The 22310-nt window shown below is 38.8% G+C and overlaps 1 protein-coding gene across 1 annotated transcript in view; it reads left to right on the top strand.

The window, feature by feature from the left end:
- LOC103773591 (TBC1 domain family member 5-like) overlaps positions 1-21687 on the top strand; it is a gene marked incomplete at its 5' end in the record, with an annotated part of 43019 nt that extends 21332 nt beyond the window's left edge. Inside the window, 3 exons of the mRNA XM_008940969.1 lie at positions 13715-13794; positions 14431-14607; positions 21309-21687. Coding sequence (XP_008939217.1) covers positions 13715-13794; positions 14431-14607; positions 21309-21602 — 551 coding nt within the window. The remainder of the gene's footprint in view (positions 1-13714; positions 13795-14430; positions 14608-21308) is intronic.
- Between the last annotated feature and the right edge of the window lie 623 nt (positions 21688-22310).

Genomic DNA, 22310 nt, shown 5'->3' with positions numbered 1-22310 from the left:
TTTCCCTTAGCCACTGAAGAACTGCTAAGGTGGAACACATTTTAGTGCCTCCAAGGACAAATGTTGAAATTTTTATATGTAAAATGACCAGACAGGAAAGCAGATTTTACTGCTGTTCCCAGTCTTTCTCACAAGCTTGTCATAGCTTTAAAAAAATACCAAAATTTAAAAAAAAAATAAATAAAAAAATCCTGTGTTCAATTCTTCCATTAAGGAAATGAAGATTCATCCCTTCTTGTCAGCCTGTCCTGCGGCTTTGTTCACAATATAAATGCAGAATATTACTCAGCTGATGGAGAAGAAGTATAGTTGCCATAGCTATTACTGCTCCAGCATCATCACAGATGCATTTTCTTGATGTTACTTTTCCACATACACTGTCCTTTTTCAGGAAATAATATTGTCCCTGTTGCATTCAGTAATAGGATAATATTCTTCAGCATTTTTCTTCCTGTGAGATACTTTTCTGTTAGTCCATATAAATACCTCAAGGCTTAATGATTCAGAAAGCCATAATATACCAGTTAAGTATTACAATATTCTAACCTGTCATAAAGTTATTTATTTTTTGAAGAATTTCGATTTGTTTCCTCCCTACTTCCACCATGTGCAAAGAAAAGCATCAAGCTAGCAAGTACATTCAGAAGAATATTTCTCTGTCTGATGTCTTAGAGCAGATCATGAATAAATTGTGGAAGTGATATGCACCCAAACTTCACTCAGAAGGCCCCACAGTGTCTGCTGGACGGTTCCTCACTTGTCCTTTGCATTTGATGTGGAACTGAGTTTGAGATGTTGGTTCAACATGAAGTCAATCTGGAGGGCCTCAAAGAGCAAAGCTTTATTAAATCCCAGGCTCAAGCCAACACAGCGCTGTTAAATGACAGTTCAAGTGACACCAGTTAATGAAACCCCCATCCTACGCCGTCTGCTGTTCTTGTATCTTTGGGGTTTGGACCATGTCAGCACTGGCCCAGGATTAAAGCACAGCCTCTTAACAAAAAATTATTGGAAACGCTGGAGAAGTATTAATCCTCCAATACTAGTATGAGAGATTGTGAAGAATGTTCATGAGCTTGCCAGGTTTGTTTAAGAGAGAAAAGTGCTAGATTTTAAAATGTCATCTGTTAATAAGGGACAGGAAACAATCCATCACTGTTCTCTAAGACAGAAGAACCTACCATTTGTTTCCAACAGAGACATAGCTTCAGACCTCCAACTGTGTGAAAGTTTACCAAATCATTGCACATATAGTACAGGAAGTCCTTTCACGAGGGGCAATTTAAAGGAACATTGGTTCAGTATTAACTTGGATATGGGGATCTTTATATAGAAACTATTCTTTTTTGATGGGTAATTTGTCAGGTTATGAAAGTAGAGAAACTAAGGTCATTCCATGCTTGCTTTTGCTTAAGGGCAGTACTATGTAAATGCAAAAGCTTGCTTCCATAGCTAGCTGAGATCAGAAGCAATTTAGCTGCTTTTTCACAGCACAGAGCCTCAGTTAATAAGCCCTATGGACTCATACCAGTCTGCAAAGAGTCAGCCCACAGGGTTCTACACAACACCTTAGAAATGCCTGCAAAGGTACCCAGTTACACAGAAGAAACCTGTGTAAAAAACGTCTGCCTGGTTTTATTCACTTCACCTTCATACTGATACTGTGAAACTTGAGCCAGATGCTCAGGAGACATTCCGATGAGTCTCAGAAATGCATTGCTCAATATCCAGGTATTTAAATCATTCTTGTCTTGGAGGCAATATCACTAAAACCTCTCGGCTGTGACCCACATCTAGTAAGTTCGTGTTTAAGCATGCTGGCTCTGCTAAGCCAAAGCAAATAATCCTCCTTTGAGCTACCCGTACAGGGCTGGTGAGGTTGTCCTTAGAGTGCATTTTTTGTACTGATATCTGTACTGATATCAAGAATGGCCCCAACCCCCTCCTTCCCCTTGGCCTTGTTGAACCTTGCGTGGCTTCACAGTAACAAAAAAGAAAAACCTGAAAAAAAGAAAAGCTAGTCTTTTGAGAGCTATTTGGATGGGATCACAGGACATGTCCCTGCCACAGCCATCAGTCAGTGCCTGCAGCTGTAAGATTCGCTGCTCAATGGAGGGGGTTGAACTGGATGACCTTTAAAGGTGCCTTCCAACCCAAGCTATTCTATGATTTTATGATTCACTTATGCTGCCTGACATCTCCCAGACAAATATTATTTGGAAGACTTATTAAACACAGTTCAAAGCCACCTTTTCACTGTGATTACTGTGAACACCATGAGCAAGGAAGAAAAAATATAAAAACAGAGGAATAAAAACTTAGAGTATAGCTGCTAGTATAATTTTGGTTATTGTGTGAAATAGAACCTTAATGAGACTGACTTCATACACCCCTCTTTTAACAGTCAATGCAATTGTTACAAGGATGCATTTAATTATAATAATAATTTGCTGTGGAGGAGGGAGAGGAGAAAGTTGACTTAACTGGTTGTTCTTTAGGGGCTGATGTATTGCCCAGTATAGATCTGGATGCAGTGCTTGTTAAATGTGTGCAAGATACTAGTGAATTTTTGGTTTATGTATCATGTGGTGAGACAAAAGGTTATGACATTTTTGTAAGGGTGAAATGAAATGGAAATTATTCTGCTGCCCTGGGTTATAATAAAATACTTCAGCATTTGTTGAGGAATTAAGTGCATTAAATGAATTCTTTTATGCTTGGGACATAAATAAAGTAATCCATAGTTTACCATCTCAGTGTGATTAGAAATACTGTAAATTAAAAAGACCACATCAAACACACCCCTATAAGTCTAAAGGGATTGCTCCTTTGGTTAAGAATAATGATGGAAAATAACCTATAAAAACAGCTTATAAATAAAGAGCATTAACAAATTTATTAAACCACATACAGGAATGGTTACTGAGGAACAAATATTTGTTGTATGGCATGACTTTAAGACTCTCACTTCTGGTAATTTTATATATATAAATATATACGTATAAGTTTATATAAAAAGAAGTGTAATTCTTCATGCCCCATGAATTTTAACCACCTTTTTGTCCCTTGAGGGTAACTCCTAAGGTCAAAACCACACAGTTCAACTGAGAACTACTTTCTTTCTATGACAACTGTGGCAATCCTGAAAGTTCAGCTGTGGAGGGCACCTACAGAGGCTTTCCGTGCAGTAGTCTGTATGAAAAGGACAAGATTAAAATAATGAAGCTTACACACCCCACCATTACCTAATTAACAGCTTTGCCTGCAACATTCCATGAATTCAAGTCACAATGTTTACTTCCATGCGCCTCTTACTTCCTTCCATTTGCATGGTGAGCATCTGCCTGCCACTGCTGGCCACTGGCAATCCACCCTTTCCTTCCCACCATCTCTTAGGAATTGGTTTCTCTTCTGATGTCAGCTTCAGAGAAATAATACCTTGGCAGCAGCTAAATTCTGGCATGACCGAGTTGTTAATTTCCCCATTATTCCCATAAAGATCATTGCTATTATTATAGCTGAACCTTACCATAGTCACTGATTTGCTTATTATTAGATTCTTCAAGATCCACCTTTAATTTAAGTCATTGGAGCTATGTTGTAACTAGCCAGGTGAGCAGGAGCATGTACGGTAGGTTTCTTTCACTCTTCACACTTTGTTCAGCCTTTCATAGTCGCCCATCACGTTCAGAGCACGTGTCATCATTACAGGAAGAGCACAGAGCTACTTGAGTAAGCCCAGACAAGGGCTCTTTTCAGCAAGGGGCATTGCAGTAGGTAGAGGGACCAGGTGACATGGAAAAGTCCCTGTCTTCAGAATAGAGCAGCAGCGTGACTCAAAACCATACAGAGAGAGCAAACAGAAAATCAGTATTCATCAAATCTGTGCAAGACATTCAGAAGCACAGGGAACAAAATTAAGGCAAACAGAGAAAAATGGCTTTTCTTTAACATGCATTTCTGATTATTTTTATTAATGTGAATGAAACCACACTTCACAGCTGGGGTTGACTTACTTTTCAGTTACAATCCCAGCACAAATCCAGCGCCACTGTCAGTAATTCACTCCTAAGACCTTCTGAATGAGTGGTCAAATATGTCTCAAGGCTTGCAGTATCTTTTTTTCAAACCAGTTTAAGTCAAAGTCTCTTCTAAATGGCAAAACAGTTCATGTGGAGCTGCAAACACTACTGAATGGATGTACTGTACAATTCATTCGTTTCTGACATCTACCTTCTCAGGCAATGAAACAGAAATTCCATTTGTCTTACCTAAAAGCCAAATACATTCTGTAGGTACTTAAAAAGTCTTTTATACTGTAACACTAATAGTAGGAGTCCTGTTCCATCTCTTTATGGTACGTTTGACTCTAATATGTTCTTCTGTTACAGAAATGCTACAGGTTAGAACCAAAAGTTTGTAACAAACAGAGAGAATATAGGTAATAGACTGAGATTTCTTCAAGGAAGGAATAATCACTGGGTAATCATAAAAGTCTGAAAACAATGCCAAAAAAAAAAATGGTTATACAATACATGTGAATATTTCAGACCAAATAGTTTGAATGATACAATGAAGTTTATAAATCAGCCCTATTCTTTCTTCCCTGCCTCCTGGAGATGGCACTTCAAGTAACTATCTTGGCTACATCAACCTCTATCCTTAAAAAGAGCTGAGACGTCCTACAGTTGTAGTCAGGATCCATGCTTTCTTTGTGCATGCTACTTGGAAATGGAAGGTGCCCCTTTCAAATTGTGTTTAAGTTTGAAATAAAGACTACTCTGATAAAGAGTAGTGTTTAGTTTTGATGCTCTATCTTTTCTTCCAGGTTATTTTAGCTGTAGGAAGCATACTAATTGCTGAGCACCAGCCATAATAATTAAGTCAGTAACATATATTTGATGTATATATTATCTCCTGTGTCAGTATCAGTTGTCTTCATTGATGTTCATTTCACCTCAGAAGAAACTACCCAAGACTTAAATCATGGGGTGCTCTGTAAGAAAGTTGCAACATTCTTCTTTCTAAATGGCAGTGCAATTTCACCAGCTTCACAGCACAGAAAAATGGATGGTTTTAACTGAGAAATGTAAATTAACCTTTTGCATGCAATGCTTTTACCAACAATTGTCCAGTATTTTGCTACTCATACAGGCAAAACTTGCACAGACGAAAATAAACACACACCCTCAATACAAGTTACTCAGTTAAGGTTATTAAATATCAATTAAACAGGCAAATATTTAAACAAGTTAGTGTTGATGTACCTGATCCAATATGTAAGTTGTCTGGGAAGTATGTTCTTTGACCCTCAATCTTTCAAGAATATAGTATGCAACAGTAGCTTTTTACAGTAAAGTCTTTACAGTGGAAAAGAGCAGAACATGCAACAGGCTATATACTTCCTTACACACAGAACTAACCAAATGCATAATGCTTTAACCTCACGTGAGTTTCTCCACGAAGGTCAAACTAACTGGAATGAAATAAATTGAATGTGTAATTGTCCTCACCATAAGCAATTAGGCTGACAGAACAGTAGAAACTAATAACTTCAACAGTGGCTTTCATACAGGTAAGGAAAAATGTAAACAATGATCAATTAAAGGAAAATATATGGTGATATATTCAGCAGTATTTTTAACACAGGTTAAAATAACATCATACTTCTGTACTGGAGAAAATGATCCCATAGAAAACTTTAAAAATGGCTTTCACAGTTTGTTGTCATTTATTCTATATATAACATGCATCACAGAAAATCCCTTAAGAATGTTTTAAATAGAATTTCAGGCATTTATAGATGTTTGCTTTCAAAACTCTCAAATCAATCCAGGTTTTTATGTAGTGTTTACAACAATAGTATTTCAGTAAATAATTCTGCATGTAAAATTATAAACACTTTTAAATGAGTTCAGCCATACAAGACGTAGAAAACCTCATGTTTTCAAAATCTCTACATGATCTACAATAACTGTCTTTTACACAGCCATAGCATGTGTAACATCTGCAATCTGTTTGCAGTACAAAGGAAGTGTTTAGATAGTAAGGAAGTGAAAATGTATAGTTTCCCCTTAGGAAAGATTTAAATTTTATATGAATATTAAGTTTGTCACTTATGCATAATGAGGTCTTATTTGCTTGTTATTTCACACCAGAGTAATTTTTCTATTTCTAGTGAATATAAACAGCAACAGGAAGAGAGGAATTCTGCAGGAGGAGAGAGAGAAAAAAAATTGCTTTGAACTTTAAGAAAAATATATTGCTGGGGGTCCTAGAAGGTATTGGTAATCATGGGTAAGGAGTTTTGGTGAGCAGAATGGAGATGGGTGAATATGGAGCACATGAAACAATAGCTACCACACAGATGTCATTTGTCTTAACAATGATCAGCACTGTCCATTCATGTAAGGAGTGGGGGATGGTACAGGCTATAATCATCACCATCAGTGCCAAAATTCTGCAAAAATTTAGCCCTTCACAGGAGGAGCTTTCTCTGTCACCTGCCCTGGGAGGCACAGTGCCTGTGCACATCCATATATTCTTTGAAAGCACAGATGTCTGGGAATACACTCTTGTCTTGGTACACCTTGGCACTGACAGGGACATGAGGCATATGTTAAGCATGATCTTGCCTTTGAGCAAGGGATGGACAAAATGACTTCATGACCCTACCAGCCTGGTTTTCGGTATGTCTGTGATTCTGTGCACTGCTATGAGTTGATGATTGGTGACTTTCTGCCTCAGATTTATCTGGTGTCACAAGCATTATCATATTTTAAATATTGATAAGGCGTTGGTACTCCACGCATGACGTATGAAATTAAACATTTTAAAGAGTGCAGTACTTCACGAAGAATTTAATACTTCAGTTTTTTAAGATTCTTAAATTTTTTAACACTCAAATACTGCTAAGTAATATTTTTAATATAATATATAATTGTTGCAATAAAAGTTTACATTCACAGTAGGATAGATAAAGTTAGGCTACTTAATGGTGTTGCCTTCAGCAACACTTAGATCACAAACTCTGTTGCTGGAGAAGGAACTCCTCTCACTTGGATGTTTAACACTGGAAAGAAAATACAGTATTTGGAAACATCCTGAGCTGTATTACTAAACAGCAAGATCACTATGTCATACAGTATAGTCTTTCTAGAAAGGCTAAAAACCACTGTCAAGTGCTAGATTTTCTGTCCGGTTTTAAGGAGAGGGCATGCTTTCCTGCTCAGTCAGATCAAGTTCAGTTAGGAAAGCAGTGTTTGTTGTGAAAACAGAGAAAAATTGATCATCAGAAGCTAAATTCCCAGTCCATTTTTCCAGCCTTCTAATGTTAGTGAAAAAGCAGTCTTGCTATTGCTACTATACTGTGCAGGAAACATGGGAAGTTTTTTCTGTAATCTCTGATTTCATAAAAACAATTATACAAAAGCACTGGAATTTAAGTCCAGAGAGCTGACAGTGCCCTGACATCTATGAGAACCTTGGGGTTGTTTTTTGCAATCCTTTTTTGGAAAAATAAGGAGGTGACATATTATACTCTGTTCTCCCTTTACTGCTGCCTGCCTTGGCAATGAGAAGGTAGTTTTGCATTCTGAGTTTGAGTTGTCTTCCCAGTAGCAAGGAAAGCAAGGGTGAAAAAAGCCGATTTAACATGATTCTGGCACTGTTCACAAGTCATTGATCAGGAGCTAGTAGTAGAAAGGCAGCATTCATAATAAAGCTTGCAGCTATTTTGACTCAGCAGGAGTCATCTTCCTTGAAAGGCCCCACAGAGACCAGCTTAAAACAGTAATCATTAGGAACGAGAAGCACTGCAAAAAGGCAGCAGTACAGCAGAAAACAAAAGAACCTAAGAGACCAGAACATTTAAGTTATTCCTGGGTTCAGTTTTCTCCCGCTCCATCTGATTTTGTGTCAATATAAAGGTGAGTCCATGTTGTGACTTCATCCAGCAGGGCTGTAGCTCTGCCTATCTCCCGCTTCTCCGGCGGAAGGGAAGACATGGAGGTCTGTCTTCCAGGTGGACAGGCAGGAAGGGATGCCTGAGAGGACCTTGTCTACAGCAGACTAGTTTTCCCACTCATTTAACAAAGCTCTGGGTGGGTTTCTTTGAGAATCTGTATCAATGCATGTGAAATTTTCAGTGGAAGTTGATTTACTTGATAAGTCTCTAAAATAATTAGGCCAAGCCTAACAGCTCTGCCATATTCACAGATGAAAGTTTTGAACAGGCCCTTTCCCTGGCTGGGGAGCTCAGCAGTGACTGCACACACCATCATGCAATATGTAGCAGGTCAGTCATCAAAGAGCATAAGCCTTCTCTAATTTTCCTGCCAGGAGCTGCTGTGGATTATTTTCCTCTTTCATCTCTGTATAGAGGATGATAGCACGTTTTCAGTTTAAATTTTAGAAATTAACTTAGGAAGAGGAAATAAATATCTTCATTTTTTTTAAAAAAGACTACTACTGTGAGTTTGCATGTGAACTTATTTACAATTTGGGATGACTGTAACAGCAAATGAAAAATTAATTACACCTTGATTTTTAGCTGTTTCAGCTGTTGCTACCCAAATCACTACTTCATACATGGTTTTTCTATATTTTGTAGAAAAGAACAAGAGTACAATAATTTGCATGTTAATCTTCTTTAGTTATAGTTGGCTTTAAACTATATCAAGGCAGCCAATCATAGTCTTGGTGAGGAAGTAGTTACTGATTTACTGATCTTGTATCTATCAAACTTAAATGAATCTGCTCACTTGACAATTAAGCACCCAAATTAATTCTAATCAGTTATATAAGAGGCATCCCTGGGGTTGTGAGTCTTGTTTGAGGGCAGCCCCAGCAGTGGATAACATTGCTGATTTCTGAAGAGAGCGACTGGTTTTACAGCTCCAGTATTTCTGAGGCTTTTTCAAGAGTACGCTTAGGGGTATGAGAGTTCATTTTATGAAGCGTAGAGGTTTCTTAGTACTATGTTTGAAACAAATCCAGAATCATGTAATGGCTGTCTGGGATTTTCTGCATCTCACAGCAGTGCTCTGACCACCAGGTGACAGGTTGCAAAATTCACCTTTTGTTTTCCTCTGGTAAGAACTTCATTGAAACAGAAGTATTTTCTTTTTCTGCAAAAAGCATTTGGTGTCAGCTAAGTGAAATCTTTATGGAAGGGAAGAAACAAAAAATGTAGTCAGAAATATTTGACATTAGCCTCAGTCTTCTAAGTACCATAGGATTTCGTTAAGTTTTGAATGACAGCAGCTATTCTAATAAGATAAATATTTATAGCATAGTGTAAAATTGGACTTAGTTTTGAATAATCTAGAAATCACATAATCGGTCAATTATTTTGATTCGTTATATTAGTGTTTGGTTTACAAGGTGGAAGGTGTTTTCAGTTCCTAATTGACCTCTGCAGGTTTTTTTTTAAAGATCGTTTTTTTATTTTCAAAAAATAGTTAAAGCTGTGAGGTACTAATAGAGAGCATCAAATAAGGAAACAAAATCAATATATGGCCAATTCATTTATATGCATAAAGCATTTCTTTCAAAATACAGTAACATCTTCTATGAAGGAAAGAATAAAGTGATACATCTCAGCTTAATGTAAACACACTTCAGCTGAGCAATGTCATATCAAATACGCTTCTTGGCACTCTAGAGCTAGTGTTTTTAAATGTATTTATAATTACAAGGGTACCTTTTGAGCTACAGAAGGGTGAAATGAAAAGCTTTTGTGTGCATTTGAGAGCGTAGTTTCCCAGTCCCCAGCAGTGGGAGGAGGCGTGGGTGGAAGTCCCTGAGGTGGGGAGTGCTGAGCCCTGGCACAGCCATTCATGGGAGTGCAGCTGCAGAGGTGCCTACTGAGTCACTTGCCACCCCTCCTCTTCTTCCCACCCTGCCTGTGGTCCACAGGGATTGCGAAGGGTGGTCCCAGCAGGAGAATGTGTTTGAGGAAGCACTCAAGCAGAAAATATTTTTTTTTGGGGAAAAAAAATCACGTTGCCCACATGCATTTTTTCAGTTGCTCTCTATTTGCCAGCCAGGGGGGAAAAAAAAAAAACAAAAAAAAAAACACAACACTGATAAATTTGGATTCTGTACTTGTTTGGTAGCTAATGAACTTTGCATTCAGAAGCAATGTGTATAGTAGATTAGAAGCCATGCGCAGTTCAAGGGCATATTTAAGACGAAAGATCCATTGCCAATTCCGCAGAGAAACCTTAATTCTGTTTCATTGTACTAGAGAAAGACATCCCAATTTATGACCTTATGTCACAAATACTTGTGGGGGTGAGGTGGGGGGAGGTACAGCTGATTACAGTGATTTGTGTCTTGGGGCATTTTTCTGTGTGAAGTGGAAGTGTGCTCTTTAAGTCCAAAACTGTGTCTTAGAGTCCGAGTGGAAATTTTTGCAAAATAGATTTTAGTGAGTTTTATCTGATGAAAAATAATAGACCCTACATATCCAAGACATCTGTCATAGCGTAAAGATACTGCAAACTGAAAGACAAATGTGAGAAATACAGCAGTTAAGTATTAGAAAATTTTGTTGTACTTCCTATCTTTTCACTCTTAGCCTTTTCTCCTCTGAAACTAATATTAAAATGTGGCATTATTCTTGCTGAAGTAAATATGTGATGATACAAACATTTTTATTAATTTTTACTGCTGGCAAACTATCACAGTTCTATTCATAAGTTCTTAGAAATTTGTCAGTGTACTGGCTCTTCACAGTTACAGCTGGGTTTTGTAGCTACAATAGAATCTTTTCAATTTTTTGTTTTTTAATACTGATTTATAAAACATTTCTGTTCTAAAGAACAGAAAAGAGTAGATTATTTCCACATCATGTGGAATGCCTTTCAGCTTTTCTTCACTTGCTCTGATTTCCCTGATTTTTTTACATTTCCCTCATTTAGTCTTCAGAGGTTGGAGGTTTGTTTTGAATTATTTTCTTGGTCCATCTGCTTAGTCATTATGCATACCTTAGTTTTTTTAATGTGTGGTTTTAATTTCTGTGGGGATCAAACACTGCAGAAGTGCTTTTCTTTCTAATGCTGAGAAATGGAAAAGAAAGACAGCTGAATGCAGTGATTCAGGCTGTGATTAAGCATTGCTTTCCTGCCTGTGATGTTTCAAGTTCTGAACCTTTTAAAGGTATGAAATCATGCATTGTTTGTTAAACAGTAGAAATCAGGATCTAAAGTATTATAAGTACATATTAATATAATAATATTGATACAATTAATATTTTTAGTTGACCAAGCTGACAAACTAGATAATTTAGATGTAAAGTGTTGATAAAGCAAGTAAAATATTGAATTAGTTATGCTTTCTCACAATTCATGATGCCACACATTTGCAGAAAGATCTAGTTTTATATTATTTCTAGCCTTCATAATACAGCACCTTTCTGATGTAAAATTTCTGCTAGACACTGTTCAGTTCTGCTACATTTGACTTCATTGCTACAGGACACTGCCACTTTGATGTGGTAAATAATGAATCCTAAATCGTGTAACATGGATCTCCTTGTTGAGATAGGCTGCTTATTCAAAACTGAGTTATCCTACCTCCACTTTTGCTCTTGACCTTGATCATATCACCATTCATAGACTCTTGTCATCTGTTACCTTTCGTGGTTCTAGCCTCTTTTATTCCTTCTGCTATTCAGATGGCTTCTTTAGTGGTTCATTTAGTACTTAGTCTTGGATCCTTTCTCCTCTTTTGCCCTTTCCCTTCTTCATTTATATACCCATTACTGATTTCTCATTCCCACTCAATTTCAAACCTCTAATTTTATATGTGGATTTTAAATCCACCTGAATATGACCCTGCATTGTGCCCAGGTGGCCAAGAAGGCCATCAGTATCCTGGCTTGTATCAGAAATAGTCTGGCCTGCAGGACTAGGGAAGTGATCACAACCTGTACTGGTGAGGCTGCACCTCAAATAGTGGGTTCCGTTTTGGGCCACTGCAAGAAGGACTTTGAGGTGCTAGAGCTTGTCCAAAGAAGAGCAATGAAGCTGATGAAGGGTCTATAGCACAAGTCTTATGAGGAGCAGCTGAGGGAACTGAGTTTGTTCAGCCTGGAGAAAAGGAGGCTCAGGGGAGACCAAATTGCTCTCTACAAACCTGAAAGGAGGTTGTAGTGAGTTGGGGTTTGGTATCTTTTCCTTTGTAGCAAGCAATAGGACAAGAAGAAGTGGCCTCAAGCTGCAGCAGGGGATCCTTAGATTGGATATTAGAAAAAGTTTCTTCACAGAAAGGATTGTAAACCTCTGGGGTAAACTACCCAGGGAGGTGGTGGAGTCACCATCCCTGGATGTATTTAAAAGATATGTAGATGTGGCACTGAGGAACATGGTTTAGTGGTGACCTGGCGGTGCTGGGTTACTGATTGGACTTGGTGATCTTGAAGGTCTCTTCCAACCAGAACAATTCTATGATTCTATTCTTTCTTCTTGTCCAGTCCCCCGTACCTCATTCTTTTGCTATTTATTCTGCAAACACAAAACTTCCACCAAATCGCTCAGTACTTTTACTTGAAACTTCACGTTTTATCAGAGCTGTCAGTGTCATCATATTTGTCCTTGTCAGCAAAATTGACAACAGTTTTCACTACTTTTGGGCCCCGAACACGTAGGATGTTTTTGAAAACAAACAGATGCATTGCAGGTGTGAGTTAATGGTACAAAGCTCTCATTTTGAAGCACCAGCACTACAAATATTGATGACTATTGTTCCCAAATAAGTGTCACTGAAAGAGCTGGGCCCAGCTCTGTCTATGTAGAGTGGCACAAAAGAGCATCCTGTCATTTTCAGTTGACAGACACCATCTCATTCTGTAATCCTGTCCTAGGTATCTGTGATGTTTTCTTTAAGAGAAGGAAAGCAGGAGCTAGGAGGAGACCTAACATAGTTAAAAGGGTCTGCAGAGCTATTGGAGTTATAGTTTCTCAGGGCTAGTTTGGACTACAGCATTGCCTGGGTTTTCCCTGGCATAGGGAAGACCACCACAGCTCCAGCTTTGCTGCCTTAGCCAGCTTCCAGCCCTGACTCCTGTAAACACCATGTACCAGAGTATTGAAATGCATCCTTGAAGGACAGCACTATAGGTATAGAAGGCAGGGGCCTTCTGATGTGACAGTACTGTACTGTTCTTTCTGTCAAATAAGTTTGGCTGAGCTCTAGGTCTTTTACCTAAAAGAAGAGTTGGGAAAGGAGATGAAACTTTCAGTCTTTTTATAAAGAAGAGCATTCTAGAATCTTCAGCAGCCGTGGGATCAAGTCAAAGATTGCTGAGCTCCTACCCTAACCTTTTCAGTGAACTGCAGCAGGTTCCTGTGAGCACTGGGTGCTTTCCCTGACATTTGCAGGTTCACAGATGTATGTAATTCCATTAGTCACAGAGGCCAATGTTTTCTTCTACGGTCCAGTAGCAGCCTGAGCCCACTGATGCACTGGTGCAGTGGAAGTCCCGCAGCAGCACAGCATTGTTGTGGGCGTCCTGGCAGCAGTGCCAGGCTTGGGCTGGCATCACCTCCACACCTGGTAAGGTTGTCAGCCTCTAGATCAGTGTGTGTAATTGTGTTTGTAGGTCACAGGATTTTGTTTTGAGAGCATAAGTAAGCAGTAAGTTGGCAGCACGTTAGAGATTATTTAGGGGATTTTCTGTGTTTACCTTTTCATTTTTTTGATGTTGCAGGAAATATTCAAGAAGTCATATTACAAGAACACTTGGAAAAAGAAGATGAAATTCTAGTTTCCTTGGCTGGTTTGAAGCAGGTATAACTATCGCTTAGCTTTACCTTCTTCTACTCTTTACTGCTATTAATCCTTTTTTTTTTTTTCTCATTTTTTATTCTTTTTGTATGCTGCTTTGTCTTGTTGTAGCCGTTTGACTAATAGGAATGCATCAACCAGCACTGAGGCAGTGCAACACCATTGCTTTTCTTAATGCAAAATCTACATGCTAGGCAATAGTCATGCCTATGTTCCCATTATTTAAATGTGATGACTCCTGAATGTCATTGAATTAAAAGAAAAAATACTACATAGATAAAATGAGAATGCTGCTGAGCATCTGTAGCTCTGATTATAGTGCCCTCTGCTCCCTGAAAATACATTTTATGAGGAACAATGTGACATATGTTAAATGTATAACGAGGTAGGGAATGATCTTAACAATTTCATTCCCTTTAAATATCTTGGATAGTTGTTTTCCAGACTGTGATACAACCACATTTCACTGATATTTGTATCTTTAACCAATATAGAGATGAAGATTGACTTGCTTCCTGTCTCTTCAAAGCAGATATTTTGAGGAAATGGTGTATGAAAGCATGCTGCAGAGAGCTTTAGAAAATTTTCAATTCCTCTGAATTTCTAACTTACATTCTTTCCCCTTCTGTTCAACAACAGATCAAAGATATTCTGAAAGGTTCATTACGTTTCAACCAGAGCCAGCTGGAAGCTGAAGAAAATGAGCAAATCACTATAGCCGATGATCATTACTGTTCCAACAGTCAGAACAAGGGGACAGGTGATACCCTAAAGGGACCTGTTATGACAAAGCAACAGTTCATCTCAGGACGACAGGTAAGAAAAAACCGTCTCAAACAGGCCATTGATGGAATTAGTTTTACATTTTTTGAAGACTTCCCATTACATGGGAACACAGCAGAATTCCTGATGCCTGTAGAACCACAGTTAAAAGTGTCTCTCTAGCTACTGTCCTACTTCAGTTATTTTTATTGTAGCGTTATGCTCCACACACAGATATTTAAGTCTAAGTGTTACACAGTGTTTGGAAGGGCTCTTCTTTCAGATTGTTGACTCACAGAATCACAGAATAACTTTCTCCACAAAGATGTAAAAACTGGAGGTGAATGTTCCCATATCAAATGTTCCTATATGGTTATTCTCATTGTTCTTGTCCTCCACAATCTAATTATGTAAGAGCTGATTATCTGCATTGCAGTGTATTTGTGGCCAGTGCCAAAAAGGAAAGAGCACGGAGGTTGCTTTTACCTTCTACTCCATTGTATTAACTTTCTCCTTGAATCAGTAAACAATGTTTTCACATGCAAATCATACAGTCAGAGGAGAAGCTGATACACAGGAAGAGGTATTTCCTTTCATGGTAAAAGGTCCCTCTCTGTCCAAGACTCAGTCACACTCAAAAGTTACCCTTAAAAACGAGTACTTTTGTATATGCACATTTCTGTACCAGAATTCTGTTAAGTCTGCCACCCCACTGCTGCTACTCACACCTGTAAAGCAGTGGCAGCACCATCACCTCACAGTCTGAGTCTGCAACCAGTTTACTTTTCACAAGTTTACTTAGGAACAGCAGGAAATATTTATTACTTTTCAAATAATGACACAGATTTGTTTCACTTTATTACAGTCCCCCTGAGTTAGAACACTCTGTGTTAAAAATTATATTTTAATTGTATTTCAGTATTATTAGCAGTACCAACTGCTTGAACCTTGACAGGTTCAAAGAGCAAAGCTTTGCTAGAAAGCTTTCATTGCTTATTTGTCTGTTCTCACTACAATCACTACTTTCTGCCATCGTAAAGCCATAGGTTAAACTGATGTATCATATTGGAGTGTTCATATAATGACCTCCTATTTTTGCCCTTTATTTCCTAGCATTTTATACAAAGTACCTTTTGCTTTCCTGACAAAATGTCAGATAGTACTTTTTGGATGATTTTTACATGGATTTATTCTAGAAACTGGTAGGTAGAATGCCATATAAAATGACAACATGCTGTATGAGCATGTGCAGACCATACTCATGCTGGAGAAACCTGTGCTCAGATCTGGTCTAAACCACGTGACACTGGGCAGAGGCACTGGGGCTTTGCACTTTGAGCATTGGATGGAGCAGGTGAAGCCTGCTCTGTGCAGGTTTCTTTCCAATGGAAGCTCTGGAGGCAGTGTATAACGAGGTCTGGTCTTATCCCTGTGTATAGTCAGTCTATATACATCTACCCCCAGGAACTGAGAGGGTCCCACAATTTCGGAAGCTGCTGATAAGCCAACTATAAGCAACATGAGTAGAGTTTATACAAGCTGAGCTCTTGCAGAACATTAATGAGGCTTCAGCGCTGCATGGTTTAGGTTTGGAGGTGCAGTACATTCATACAGATTATATTCCTCTCCTCTTAACCTTCTGGAAGTTCCAGTTGAGATAATGAGCATTAGCCCCTTTCACAGAAAGGAAAAGAAAATATTAGGGTTAGAAATGGCAATCCAGCAAGACTGTTAGTCCTCCAACAGTCTGTACTCTTTACAGGTCCATCATCTTTAACCACTATGTCATTTTATACAAAAAGAAGAGAACTTTGGACCCCTTTTAATAAAACATAGGAAAATAAAACTGCTAAATTTAGTGGGCTGTGATGTTCAACTGTTAATTGATGAGGTCAGTTGTTGGCCCAAACCAGGCCGTGGCCCAGGCTTTTAGCTGTACTAAAGAAAATGGGCTGCACTGATGCCCTGGGTCAAGTCAAGAGTACTTAGCTTCAAGGGGATTAAAAATTCCAACCACTTCTCGACCATTTAATGCATTTCTTGTTAAATAATTTTTACTGTATTTGTATTTCCTGTGACTTTGGCAATGCATGTAATTCTGTGTGATCTGACTTACACTGTAGAGGTTTTTCTCTGGTGGAATTATAGCATTTTTTTCTAGGACAGCTGGAAAATTTACAGTTGTAGCTATTGTATAATTGAGATAAGAATCAGCTTTTTTGTGCTTGGTTGTTATGTAAGTATAAAATATTAATCATCTTTACTTTTTTTTAAGAGTGCTCTTCGTCTTTTTTGCCTCAAAATCCCTTCCTTGAAAGTAAGGAGAAGGATACCACCCTTCTTTGGGAAGGAAAGCTGCAAAATTAAAAAATGAAAAAAAAAAATAAGATAAAGGCTCAGAGAAATAGGACACTTTTTGGAATATTTGGCTTTGGTAGCAGCATGCAGTTGACAAACAGAAGGCTTGTGTTGCTAAATAATGAGTGATAATTAGCACATTATCTTGCCTTTATGCCTGTTCAAAGAAGGAGGCAAAATGAGCCACTGTTCTTCTAAGCTGTCTTGAATTGTATCCTTACAGTTAGTTTTAACTCATTCACAGTATGAAGGCAATTGAAATAAGCTGATATAGCTGATATTCATCAGGAAAAAATGTTTGGAGAAGCCATATGGCAACGGGCGCAAGGTTGTTAACTTTCAAAGCTACTGGAAGTATAATTCTGTCATTTTTCATTTATTCGGTAGTGGCAGCAGATGGGAAAAAACATGGTTCACGTCAGCATGAGTTTCCTGAAACAGAAACAGGCAGAAGAAGAAGGGAGGAGGTATTTTACCTCTGGAAATATCAGTAGCAAAATACCAGTGTGTGCCAGGGATGGGCAAACATTTGCAGAAGGCCCTTTTAGAGCATTTTGGAGTCAATCTCTGTGCTTTGCTGCTTCTCTGATACATCAGTTAGCTATCAGTCTCTCTAACTGAACCAAAAAGTGTGGGTAGAATGAAAAGTAGAGTTGCAAAGCACAACACTAATGAAAAGAAATTAGGATGAGTAATTTTCTTTCCTTTCATTAACGGGCAGGGTGCTTTTCTAACTGCAAAGGAGCACATTTTGGAAGCAGAATTCAGGAAATTGCAACACTACTGCAAAGTGTTTGTGACAGAGGGCTCTTGCTGGGGCTCACTGCCAAAAGGAAGACACCTTGTTAGCATCCTTGGGGGTATCAGCAAGGAAAACATTGATCTTGCTGGGCAAGTGTGTCACTAGGGAACATCTGTGTCACCCTGTGCAGGGTGGAGCCATCTCAGATGGGAGAGCTATGAGAACTGCAATAGCATGATCTTGATAGCTTAATGAAGTGTATAATTTTGCAAAATGAGTCTGTACTGTTCTCCCTGAGTGCTTTTAAATAGAAGTGTGGAAAGAAGCCAGGTGAACTATGCAGCAGTGGTTGTTTAAAAGAATATATATTTCTGTTACATGGAGCGGGGGGAAACAAAGTGCTAAAATTTGGAAAATGGCATGTAGAGCTCCCAAAAAAAGCTTCATCTGGCCCTGTCTTGTGGCTGCACTGGTGCCTACAAAGTCAGGCAGCTGCTAACATGCAAACCTCATGAGGTTCAACAAGGCCAAGTGCAAAGTCAACGCACCTGGGTTGAAGCAACACCCAGTATCAATACAGGCCGGGGGATTGAGAGCAGCCCTCCTGAGAAGAACTTGAGGATACTGGTTGATGAAAAGCTGGACATGAGCTGGCAGTGTGCACTCATGGCCCAGAAAACCAGCCGTATTCTAGGCTGCATCAAAAGAAGTATGGCCAGCAGATCAAGGAAGATGGTTCTACTCCTCTACTCTGCTCTGGGGACACCTCGTCTGGAGTATTGTGTCCAGCTCTGGAGTCCTCAGTATAAGAAAGATATAAACCTGTTGGAGGGGGTCCAGAGGAGAGCCACAAAAGTGGTCAGAGGGCTGGAACACCTCTCCTGTACAGAAAGGCTGAGACAGTTGGGGTTGTTCAGCCTGGAGAAGTGAAGGCTCTGGAGAGACCTTCTAGTGGCCTTTTTAGTACTTAAATGGGGCTTGTGAGAAAGATGGGGACAAACAGTAGGACCTGTTGCAACAGGACAAGAGGAATGGTTTTAAACTAATAGAAAGTAGATTTGGACAAGATGTAAGGATGAAGTGTTTTACACTGAGGGTGGTGAAACATGAGAACAGGTTGCCCCCAGAGGTGGCAGATACCCCATCCCTGGAAACATTCAAGGTCAGGCTGGATGGAACTCTGAACAACCTAATCTAATTAAAGATGTCCCTGCTCACTGCAGGGAGGGGGTGTTGGACTAGGTGACCTTTAAAAGCCCTTTCCAACCTAAACCATTCAATGGTTTTATGATTCTCTGTTGGTGGAGGAGAGCCACAGTTGTGTGATGCCTGTGTCCTGGGCTCCCTGGAGATGGGAGCCGGCTGACTGGTGGAATGAATGAAGACAGAATTTCAAACAGATCAGATGAAAGCAAAAGGCTAATTAATAGCAAATGATGCCTCAATTCAGAAATGCTTAAATAGTGAAGTAGCTCTCCTTGTAGGATAGATCTATTTGTTCTTAACTTCTTGGAAACTCCTTGAAATTGTTGACATTTGAACTACCCTGACTCCTCACAGATCAGGAAGTTTGAGATCAGTTTTGATAGCTGTCAGCCAGGATAGATATTGGTATTTCTATAACCAATCTGCTCAGTTGGATAGGAATTTTATTAAGTCACCTGAGGAAAATGAATTAGTTTTTTTTTTAAAAAGGGAAAAAAAAAGTAAATATCTATCTATTTGGCAACTGTCTTTCATAAAATTGTAACCAATACACTGGACTTAAGGTATTTCCATTTGAATGATAAAGTATTAAAATGGGATAATCACAAAGCAGAATACTATCTAAAATTATACCTAGATAATAATATAATATTATACCTAGACACTGCGTAGATAACACAAAAAATTATAAGGACAGGATGTTTTAAAAGTTTATTGCATGGGATATATTTGAATCCTTGTTCATATGAATTTCAGAAGGGAACAGGTCACAATTCTGTATTTGAACATATTTTCACTTTCAGCTGATACTTACTTGTTTGTGACTTTTAACAGTTTGTAACAATTATGTAAATAACAAGCAAGAACTTCCAGCTCCCTTGTTTCATGTTACAGTCATTCTTAGTCACAGGTGGGCTTTGCTCCCTGAGCTACTCTACAGTTCCCTTTCAAGAACGTTCTGATCTATCATCAGTAACCAGAGCAATGGAAAATTGTTTTCAGCTGTAATAATGAATTTGGCAAAATAAGTTTTGCTGGAGGCCATGGATACCATAACTCCAAGTCTGGGCTTACTGATACTTGTGATGACCTCCATACTCTGATTTTACCTGTTGTGCTGTGGGTCTAACTTTATTTCATTCAGATTACTCCTGTTGTTCTTTTTCGTAACTACTTTCTTTTTTCCTTTAATAGCCACAGTCTTTCATTTATCCCAGAGTGAATTTGCATTTCTTTCTTTGGTGAAAGAGTCACAGCTGAAGGGATTGTAGTTGACACACGTTGACATACACATTTCCCCAGCTGCCCCTCTACTTTCCTTTTTCTCAGTCTTGCATTAGTGTAAACAAATATATTCTTTTCAATATCATTTCCCTTCAGGATGCTTGTCCTCACTGGCTGTTTGACAGGTTGCGTCGTTACTGTGGAAATATTTGTGTGAGTGCAACTAAGAAAGTAGTCCTGTTCTTGTTAGGGGAGCATAGCACGAGACAGGAGTTGAGTACATCTCTTACAGAAGAAAATACAATGTTGTCCATTTGGATCACAGTCAAGCTAATAGGCTGCCAGTTGTCAAGAAGGGAGAAATCCCACTCTGCTGTATATGGTAGTCTTCCCTTCTAATCACATGTAGCTCTGACTGTTGAAAAGCTGGGTTTCTCCTGAATGTGGCTAGTTGGAATATAAGATTGAGAGTTTGCTGGTATGCTGATCCATAGTCTTCATCCACTACCTGAGTGCTCAGGGAGACATATTTCCCAAGGTCTAAGCAGACAGAAGGATTCCCAGACCCTCAGTTTCTGGTACGGTTAGGAAACACTTGACAGCACTAAGCCTAGAAGCCCTGGGAGCCTTGATCTGTTGAGCCTGAAGGGGTACACACTGAACAGGGTCTGTCTATGGCTCAGATTCCACAGGTCAGGGATTTTACATCAAACCATTCTCCTGACAAGTTCCAAAATCCCATTGTACATACAAGCCAACAAAAAATACTACTTCATTAATTAATACTGAAAACTAACAGCAATGAGAATATAATTACTGAAAATAATTACTGATAGCATAATTAGTATATAATTAATGAGGATATAATTCTCATTGTTTTGTTATTATTATATATTATTATATATTACAATATTTTCTCTCATTAAAATCTTCACAACTGTATGTGTTAGATGCCTGGCTGCTGTGATCACTACATGGTTGCACTATGATGATGAAACTTGTAAGGCTGCTATACCAAGTAACATGTTAGGTTTTAGGCTTTTGTACGTAACAAATTATTTCATCAAAAGTTAATACACACTTTCTTTTTTTACTTCTTGATTTGGGCATTGCTACTTCTAGATAATGATTATCCCTGTATCCCATTCCTGACATGCATCATAAACCTTGTTAATTGGTAAAACTGGTACTAACTTGAGGTCCTTCCCGTGCCGTTGTCTCACAGACTACAACTGATTCGAGCACTAGTGAGAGCAAGAGTGCTGATGACTACCTTATGGTTTCCAAAGAAGAGGAGAGAAGCAGAAGTGCTGTCCTGGAGCCAGAACAGTCCCTTCAGGCACACAAGGAGGCAGCAGTGAAGCCAGAAGCTCCATCTCGTTCTTCTTTGATATTCTCTGACCCACTGATGGGTTCCATTTCAGCTTCATCCAGCAACCTGAGCTCCAGCCCTGATGATGACAGCAGTAACAACAGCAAGGATTCTGATTTTGCTATTGTGAGCCCATTGGACATCTAAAGAAGCAGGTTGGGAGAGTTTGGGAGGTAAATGGTTACAACTCGGCTCAAATTCCTGTGATTCTGTGGGCTGGATAGTTCTTTGGATTAGAAGGACAGAAAATAGATAAAGGTAACCCATTTCAGCTGCCAAAAGCCTACATTTTTTAAAAAAAACAAACCACAGTTTTGCAATTTTTCAAAAGGAATAGACACATTCTAATAACTGCCTTAAATAAAGACTTGGTAAAACCCAATTCTAATATACACTTATTCTCAGTTATGCCATTACCTTACTTAGGAGCTTTGTTACTACAGAACTGCTGCTTTCCCAAAACAGAGTTGTATATGCTTGGTACCATAATTCATTTGGAAATGTGTAGATACTTGGCATCAGACCTGAAGCAGCAAAGACAAGCTAGATTTAATACCATCCTTTTACTGCATTTTCTGAATAGGAAAGGGTACTGTTTCTTCAGAGACTGTGATTAGAGAATTAAGGAATGTATATCAGAAAGATTAAAAGCATCATCCTGGCAGTAAGCTTGTTCTCAGTTGAGGAGTCCTAGTTTCTTCATTTTCATCTGGCAGTAGCCTGAGGTGCGTTCAAGGCAGAGGTTTGTGTAGTTGTTCACAGCGCTGCCTTGCAGGAGAATGTGTGACAGATTCCTTGAGAATGGGGACCTATACAACACAGCCTTATTTCCCTTTGCCTACTTTTTTTTCCCCC

The sequence above is a fragment of the Merops nubicus genome, unplaced genomic scaffold (genome assembly GCF_000691845.1).
Source record: "Merops nubicus isolate BGI_N331 unplaced genomic scaffold, ASM69184v1 scaffold22375, whole genome shotgun sequence".
Classification (NCBI taxonomy): domain Eukaryota; kingdom Metazoa; phylum Chordata; class Aves; order Coraciiformes; family Meropidae; genus Merops; species Merops nubicus.
Note: the sequence above shows the minus strand (reverse complement) of the source record. Positions and strands in the feature narration are given on the sequence as shown.